Source organism: Pestalotiopsis fici (genome assembly GCF_000516985.1).
Source record: "Pestalotiopsis fici W106-1 unplaced genomic scaffold PFICI_Scf_5, whole genome shotgun sequence".
NCBI lineage: Eukaryota > Fungi > Ascomycota > Sordariomycetes > Amphisphaeriales > Sporocadaceae > Pestalotiopsis > Pestalotiopsis fici.
The window spans coordinates 858,702-867,519 of NW_006917095.1; the positions used below are offsets into that span (position 1 = coordinate 858,702).

The 8,818-nt window shown below is 48.4% G+C and overlaps 3 protein-coding genes across 3 annotated transcripts; 1 reads left to right on the plus strand and 2 right to left on the minus strand.

The window, feature by feature from the left end:
* Positions 1-1,368: 1,368 nt before the first annotated feature.
* Positions 1,369-2,445, minus strand: PFICI_07575 (Calmodulin; the record flags this gene model as incomplete). Its single annotated transcript, XM_007836156.1, has 7 exons — positions 1,369-1,403; positions 1,474-1,615; positions 1,673-1,743; positions 1,799-1,924; positions 2,069-2,084; positions 2,185-2,241; positions 2,443-2,445. The coding sequence occupies 7 exons, from the start codon at positions 2,443-2,445 to the stop codon at positions 1,369-1,371; spliced, it is 450 nt and encodes a 149-aa protein (XP_007834347.1).
* Positions 2,446-3,833: 1,388 nt separating this feature from the next.
* Positions 3,834-5,073, plus strand: PFICI_07576 (uncharacterized protein; the record flags this gene model as incomplete). Its single annotated transcript, XM_007836157.1, has 3 exons — positions 3,834-3,856; positions 3,955-4,484; positions 4,544-5,073. 3 exons carry the CDS (start codon positions 3,834-3,836, stop codon positions 5,071-5,073), a joined length of 1,083 nt encoding a protein of 360 aa, XP_007834348.1.
* A 490-nt stretch (positions 5,074-5,563) lies between these two features.
* On the minus strand, positions 5,564-6,607 carry PFICI_07577 (uncharacterized protein; the record flags this gene model as incomplete). The annotated part of the gene is made up of 2 exons (XM_007836158.1): positions 5,564-6,031; positions 6,110-6,607. 2 exons carry the CDS (start codon positions 6,605-6,607, stop codon positions 5,564-5,566), a joined length of 966 nt encoding a protein of 321 aa, XP_007834349.1.
* Between the last annotated feature and the right edge of the window lie 2,211 nt (positions 6,608-8,818).

Genomic DNA, 8,818 nt, shown 5'->3' on the forward strand with positions numbered 1-8,818 from the left:
CATTTATATCCTGCCTTTGGGTGCTCGCGTGATCATTACTCGAGTGTTTGGCATTTCGTCGTATATGCCAATATTCCTCCTATGATTCTCGGATATCATGGCGTCAAACAGACTATAGTTATGGTGACAATTGCTATCGTTAGGCAGTGCCAGATGCAAGATATGGTCTTGTCATTCGCGAGAAGCAACTTTGACTGTATTACACAGACGTCTATGTGATCTCTAGGCTGGTATCAGAGCGGAATACACTGAGATCTCTCATGACGAGGAAACATCACCAATTAAGCAAAGTAGCTTGGAAATCCCATGTATTTATCTGTTTCATGCTGCATCACATTGACAGTAGGCACATATCCCGTATGCTCTCCAGCATCGACCAACATCTCGGCCTGGAGGTGGGGGGATTGCTAATTTCGCCAGCAAAGCTTCTAGAAACTGGCCAGAAGCCGAAAGTAGCCAACGAAGCTTTCTAGAATATTGGCCAGAACTCTCTTATGGAACTGGCAGTGGTCGATGAAAGAATCGTCGACAATTCCCAAGCAACGTAATACCTCACTTGAGAGGGAGGTGGATATTTTCGATATCAGCAGCGCAAGGCCACGACGCGGCCGAGTTCACCAAGTGGCCATAAATAAAAAAAAAATATACCCTACAGACGCCTGCTAGAGGGTAAATATGTTCAAAGTACCCCATGCAGAGCGTTGAAGCGATGAACCAAGAAGAAAGCACAGATGCATGCCAAGGTCAGACTATGGATCGCACGTGGCAATGTATATAGTTAAGTCTTGGCCGTGAACAGAAGTCATTTGGATATGCTGCAACTGCACAAAGCTTACGGAAATAGAAAATCCTCCTGAAATATCCATCTTCGGAATGCAAAAAAAGTGTCCAAGAGATTTTCAGAAGACAGACAAATGGTCAACATAGACACTCCTGCTCGGATGGATGCACGCGAGGATGACTAACTGCTGGGGCGAACAAAGTCCTTGGGGTGGGCAACATCACGGAGGAAGAAACATTTTACTCGTCACCAAACAGTTCAAGTGTAAAAGTGCCAATCATTCAATGCATCGGACTCTTGGGCGGTCTATCATGCATGTAACTGGGCAAGACAAGAGGGACTCAATTGTCAAGGGGAAGTAACTGCAAGCTAAAACGATTCGTGATAGACACCATCTCTATTGGCATTGCTGAGCAACTGCCCAGCCCTGTATATTCCTGAATCGAACGAACTTGGTGCGCTGACTCGGTGAGCCCAGCGCACTAGGTCTGTCCCGTCCCATCACAGAAAGAAACGCGGAAGCTTCGTAACGGCGTGAGGATGGGTATGGCGAAAGCGGTAAGCGACGAGAAGGATGCTGACACTTTTTACTTTTGCATCATGAGCTGGACGAACTCGTTGTCTACAGGGGGGAAATTATTAGTACAGATTCATGGATCAATCGTAAAAGGAAAAGGAACTCTTTGACGTACAGTCGATACGTCCATCACCATCTTGGTCAGCCTCGCGGATCATCTCGTCAACCTCATCGTCGGTCAATTTCTCGCCGATCGAAGTCATGACGTGGCGGAGCTCAGCAGCTGAGATGAAACCGTTGTTGTCACGGTCGAAAACCTAATGGCATGGTTAGCTGCCAAGGTCTCAAAGGTCCTTGTATCGGAATGCTCGAACCTTGAAGGCCTCTCTGATCTCCTCCTCGGAATCGGTGTCCTTCATCTTGCGGGCCATCATGGTCAAGAACTCTGCAACATGCGATTAATCTCTGGCTTGAAATGCGCAACTGGACACGGGGCTTACCAGGGAAGTCAATCGTGCCGTTGTTGTCGGCATCGACCTCGTTGATCATGTCTTGCAGCTCAGACTCGGAGGGGTTCTGGCCGAGCGATCGCATGACGGTGCCCAGCTCCTTTGTAGTGATTTGGCCTGTGAAAGAAATAGATGCCTCAGTACTGTTTTGCTTTGCAAATCGAAAGGATAATCCGTAGGCGTATCGGCGGTCGCGCCAGTTGTTCGCGAGAGAACAGGTCGCAGAAGAATGTTATCAAGGAACAGAGCGATTGTACTCACCATCGCCATCCTTGTCCTGTCGAGGGGTTAGCCGCGTGTGAACGATAAATGCAGGGTGCCCCCATAGCAACGGCGAGAAAGAGCGTCGCGCAGTAGTGGTCGGAGATCAAACTTACAAAGAGAGAGAAGGCTTCCTTGAATTCGGAAACCTGTTCTTCGGTGAGAGAGTCGGCCTGTTGGCGATAGCCTCACGTTAGCAAAGAAAAAAAAAAGATCATGTCGGCTGAGGTGGTGGTGGTGGTGGCCATCCGTTGTGGGCGAGCCGCGGGGTAGGAAATGGCGGGGAGGAAGCTGCTGAGCTTGTTGCGTCGCCCAGGAGAGACGGGACAGGACAAGACATGCAGAGATGGAATGGAAGGAAGAGAGGTACGCACCATATTGAGAGCTTGGTACTGGTAGGTCTGGGGAGAGCGATCGATGGAATTTGCAAATGTTGGGTGTTGATAGCAGAAAGGAGCGTCGTCGGTTTGCTGCTATGGAGTTTGGACCAGTTGGTCTTTGTTGTCGGGTCGTCTCAATGGTCTGGACGGGACTGTGTGTGTAAGGTATTGGTAGGCAGGTAGAGCTAGTCTGACATGGACTGACTGATTAGGGGAAGGAGAAGTTTAAAGCCTCCCAGGAATGTACTTGACAGAATGTACGGTGCCAGACCCGCCCAGCTTTCCAAGGATGGAGTGACTACTGGGCAGCATGGAGGGACACGACTTAGCACGCACAGTGGGAGTCAAGTGGGGGTAAGAATGTTGGAACGGCTTTTGCAACCTGCAACCTGGAGCCAGTCTACATTTAGTTCTCCAGGGTCTGGGCAGGGGGAGGCATGTAGGTCGGATGTTGAGCAATGAGTGGCCGCGCCTGTACCAGCAGTGGAATCAATCACATTCACAAATGCCAAGGCCCGTGTCACAACAAAGTTGAAAGACTGATGACTGCCTACGAACAAGTTCCTCTTGTATCCATCCATAGTAGATACATAACTTGTTGTTGCTGCAGCCTGGACCACAAAGTCAAAGAAATAGCGTTCTTGGACGAATGATAAGCCACGAATGCAAAGTCGTTCGGCGGGCCAAAGGCTCGAGCGTCAGTCAGCCTGAATCGGATTGCCCTTTGCCCATGAGCAAGCAGCGAGAAAGGCCAAAAAAAAAAAAAAAAAAAGTGACGAACAGTAGATCTTTCTCATGGAAATGAAAAAGGACCCCCCCTATCTTTGTCAACCATGATCGTTTCCCCCAAGAAATGGAGACGGGTATGTCATGCAGATGTGTCCTGGACTCCTGGCAACATTGTGGTAATTATAGTTGTATCCAGAAAGGTTCAAATCTACACAAACTCGGCCAACATTCCATGCTCAACAGCGTCAAGAATCAATGCGACTTGCACTGTGACCGAAACAGAACATGCGCAACCCGGTACATTATTCGGCTCACCCCCAGCATTGTTCTAGACTTTTAGGGGCATAGCGCAGATTGGCTACGAGTTGCAGCTACGTCAGCCTCATTGATTACACCAAGTTCCTACGTACCTACCTACCTAGTACCTATTGCTGCGGCCATCAAAAACACCAACCACATGCTGCGGAAGGCTAGCTGCTGATCTTCCGTGCTGAACCATTTGTACAACATGTCCTATTAACCCATTGCCCACATCTGCATCACAGCATCCGCCCTACACACCCTCGAATTGGCCATCTGGACAGCGACGTTGATCTATTCCCGCGCATCAGCAGCATCGACTCTGAAGGACTTTGTTCCTATACTCGGCGGCCGCCATGTGGCGCGACCGCACCAATCTGTACGACTTGCACCCTGTCCTGAATAGGACACCACCCAGAGTCCTTTTTTCCGTCGTTGGAGGGTTTGATACGTCCAGGATGCTGACATTGACCGAAGCTACATTTCATATCGCCAGTCATACGCGCACCACCCGGCCAAGAAAACAAAGTACTCGGGCCCCAGCGGCAATGGCTTCTCAGACTTTGGTCGCGGCAGCGCTGCGGCCTCCGAGGACCAGCAGGGCCTCTTGTCGGGCGCCGACTACGATGATGGCGATGCTGTGATTGAAATGGACTTGCTGCCTCCGCGATGGGCCGACATCTCCGACGAAGTGACAGACCTCTTGGCCGAGATCGCGAAAAAGTCGCAAACGCTAGAAAGATTACACCAGAAGCATGTTTTGCCAGGTTTCAACGACGAGGAGGCAAAAAAGGCCGAGGAAGACGAAATCGAGCGCCTGACGCAAACCATTACCCGAAGCTTTCACGACTGTCACCGATGTATACAACGGGTGGAGCAGATGGTCAAGGAGGGCAATATGACCAGGGCCGAGGAGACTATGGCCAAGAATATCCAAGTCAGCCTGGCAACCCGGGTCCAGGAAGCAAGCGCAGGGTTCAGGAAGAAGCAAAGCGCATATCTGAAGAGTAGGATTTGGTTCATGTCCTCCAGATCATGACAGACGGAATACTAACATGGTTTGCAGAACTACGTGGCATGTCCGGGCTAGGAACCGCTTCTCCCGGCGAAAGGTCTTCGACTCCATTGGCATCCAACTATGCCGCAGACCCGTCATTACTCGAATCAGATGCCGATAGATCATATTCACAATCCGCCTTGCAGGCAACCACCCACCAAAAGATGCTCAAGAGCAACGACGCAGTTATAGCTCAGCGCGAAAAGGAAATCGAGGACATTGCTCAGGGTATCATTGAGCTGTCGGATTTATTCCGAGATTTGCAAAACATGGTCATTGACCAGGGAACAATGCTTGATCGGATAGACTATAATGTTGAGCGTATGAACACGGATCTAAAGGGGGCCGAAAAGGAACTTGTCGTGGCGTCCGGTTATCAAAAGAAGACGACCAAACGGAAAATCATACTATTACTGGTACTGATCATCGTAGGCATGATCATCGTACTGGTGATCAAGCCCAAGAAGAGTAGCTATGCCGCTCCTCCAGAACCAGTCGAGCCTTCTCTTGGAGAGGTCGAGGGTGACGGCACAATATAGCTTCTCCAGCAGTCTGACTGCTTGCCAGGGATGTGGGTTGGAAGGATCTCTGGACAGATTCTGATCTTTGATTTATATACATTTAGCGGTAATTTCGAGGCCTTGCAGTCGAGATCATGACAACATTAGACGGGCTTTTGTAACAATACAAATTCTTCAGGGAGCTCATACGCCCCAAAATCAATATTCAGGCCTCACCAATTTCAATATTGATAGTCGCCGTAGCCAAGTATGGACCCTGCACAGCCACAGCAGAATGTCGGTCTCTACGTTTACATGGGCCAGGCAAAGTTGGCATCTCATCACAAAAGAGGGCTGAAAAACCCCCAAATGGGGGCAGTAAGATCGCGAGAATAAAAATCAATTAGCGTATATTTGCATTAAATATGATTTATATTAATTCCCCTGGGCTCTATTATAGTTCTGATCAAATCATTCCTGGTAGTTCAGTCCGCTGACCTTGTGCCCCTGGAGGGTAGCTATTGTCCAGCTAGCCTTGGTTATAATCCGGATAATTCCATTGCGAGTATTGCACATTGGACTGGTCGTAATTCCACTGCTGAAGTTGCGGAAAACCCTGATAGTTTTGTGTACTGATCCGAGCGCCCTGGGTCGCACCGTACGGGACGACTTCTGTGCTGGCCGTATAAGCTGCTGGATTCTGAGCGCTTTGAGGAGCACCACCATACGGAACAACTTGTGTATTGACTGCATATGCCGTTGAACTCTGATAGGCTGCTGGATCGTTGTAGGCTTGCGAGTTGTCCGGAGTGCTTGCAACTTGCTGTGCTTGCTGTGCCTCGGCGGCATACCACGCGCCTTCATCGTAAAGCGCGACATTCATGTGAACCATTTGAGTGCCTTCAGCGCTCCAATCTCCGTCGCATCGCAGTGGTGCATATCGCACGTTGGATATACCCAGCTGGGTGCCATACTCGGTGTTGATTTTGTCAATGACCTTTTTGATGCATCTGAGGAATACGTTTTGGTTCACGCGTGTGTCCCAATCAGGCCACTCCTAGGGCAATTGGTTCACCACGGGCCAATCGTGTCGCTCGGGATGTTTCTTGCAGATGTCGTAACGCTGACGACGTATTGCTCGGATGGCTTGGTCGTGCGTGATGTCGGCGACCAGGATTTGGCGGAGTTGGGTTGGATCCCCGCCCGCAGCTATGTAGTTGACAATTATCATGTTGTACAGCCGCATCTCCGTGTATCTTGGAGCGCCCATCGTCTCGCCCTGCTGAAAATAGGCATCTCTTACGACATAAATTCTCTTGTCCACACTGACGTCGTATCTGTGTACTGCGGTCTTGTCCCTGCCATGGCGCCTCATAATGGCAAACCTTTTCCAGGTCGTATCGTCAGTTGTGACATGAAAGTATTCTTGGGAGTCTCCTGGAGCAGTGAGCGAGTCATAATCCGCAATGATATTTTCCGTTGTGAAGTTGCCTGGGTCGCGCGCCTCCCGTTCGAGTCTGAATGCCTCGATGCCCTGAAGGGTGGATAGAGCTTGAGATGACGATGTCGACATGTTGCTTCAGCTTCCTGATGTCTGGACTGTTTTTCTTCAAGCTGGTGGTATGTTCTCTGAATGCTCGTGATGTATCGACTCCAGTGTTGGCTTGCAGTTTCTGTTGAGGTTCCGTTTCGCCATCGTACTCGGCTTTTTATATTTCTCTTCCAAAGACCATGTGATTAACCAGGAGTAGGCATTGCGATTCGACTGAAGCTGGCGTGATTGAATAGGCAGACATCTGAGCATCGGACAGAGGGGCGCTTTCTGGTTGTTATTCACTCGATATCCTTGTCTGTCCAACCAGTGACGGGAGTGATAAGGCGTATAGAAACTGGAGAGGACATGGTTGCTGAATCAACAGCACTCGTCGAGGGAGGTTTCCGTTCATGACGAGATGACTATATTGCCTTGCCGGTCTGCCTGGCTAACGTGAAGACTTGCGCAGCACTACATGGAACTAGCAAGCTTGTAATGGTCAGCTTGATTGCTTTGTCGAATTTTGTCCATGAGGGCCTGCCAGGCACGTAAATTGCGGTGACCAAGTCGTTACTACCAACTCAAAGCGGCATTGTCTCAAAAGTATTTCCGCCAATATAGACTATCATGATGCGCGCCGGCTCGCCAAAGTACTTATTCTTTTTCCACGCAGTACTCTATTGTAAAATTGGGGCTTACCAGCATGCATAAAGCTGGAGATTGAGAATGCGGTCGATTTAACCCCACTGGTAGATTCTCTCAGTGTGTTGTAGTCAGGATGCCTTCAAGTCAAATGTTCTCTAGTCTGGTCATGCCTCTATGCACATGGGAAGTGTCGTGGGAAGGTAACAAGATGCCTCTGCTCGTAGTCATTTGCATCATCAAGCTGGTCTTTCTTTTGCTCGTGCCGGCACCAACAGTGGTAGATCGAATTGCGAAGGATCTCATATGAATGACTATCATCTTTGTTGTTATTGATCATGCGGTTCGTGTGAGGACGACTAAAGAACTAGGTTGTTGCCATGGACACTGAAATACAGTACTTGGAACTTGAAATGTGTACCTGGGTGATTTCCGCTGCCAGACGGTTTGTTTCATTTCATCATTCGCTGTCACAGCCTTGAATCAGAATCTAGAGCTTCCATATGCAGGACCGCGATGACCTCTCCAAAGTGGAGATGTCATGAATAAGGAATTGCAGCATGGGCTGAAGATAGCAGTAGGAAAATACTGAATCATGTCACTGCCGCGTTTGTATTAATTGAATTCTGTTTACAAACATGAGTAACGTAACACGCCGTCATTTTGTTTACATGTGAGCATAGTTGTTTGGACGCTTGGTAAACTTGTAAATTTCAAGCACGTTTGATTCAGAGATGACGACGTCTTACATTTCTCTCTGTCCTTTCTACAGAACCACGTCAGCCGGTCGAAAAGAAAAAGGCAACAGATTCATCATGCATGTATTATGACAAGCAATACTGAAGTCACTTGTATGTTGATAAAAAATAACTTAGATTCAATGAGTCAATAGTAAAGGTAAAGCTGCAGCTTTGATTCACCCGCCTACTGTGTCTACCGAATGACTGATCTAGCATCTCATGCGGCGAAATATCCATCTTCATTCCATTATTGACACTAAATGCAAGCACTGCAATAGCCACGACAGCAGCTTGAAGCCATAATAAACGCAGATACAGGCCTCTGACTCACCGACGTTTCTTTCTGGCAGAGTCACCGGCTGTCACCTGGACTGTACTTATAAATTATCTTCTCTCGCCCTCTTTCCCCAAAGCCTTTCATATCCTCAACGCAGAACCAACACGCAATTATTAGAGAAGACTACTCTTGAGCCATGCATCCTATGATTAAAAAGCTTTCCAAATAGGCTCGCAGCAAGTAGGGATGACCATATTACGGGGCTAGCACTGGAACAGTTATTATCCCCTCTCTTGTGCCCTTTATATCTAGGGGGGGAATCAAGCAACACATATAGAAGCCAAAGACCTCGTTGGGCATTCCGGATGATCTGATACCTAACCTGCCCGTAAAATCTTAATCATCAGCATTGGTGGGTCTCTTGGTCTTTGCAACTGACATATTGGAATTAAAAGATGGCATCCTCCTATATCCTAGTATTTTCACAACCTTTTCTTTCCAACATCAATAAAACAACACAATTTTCTCTCTTATACCATAAGTATTTATGACTGTGCGTTTACGGAAGAAAAAAGAGAGAGAAAAAAGAGA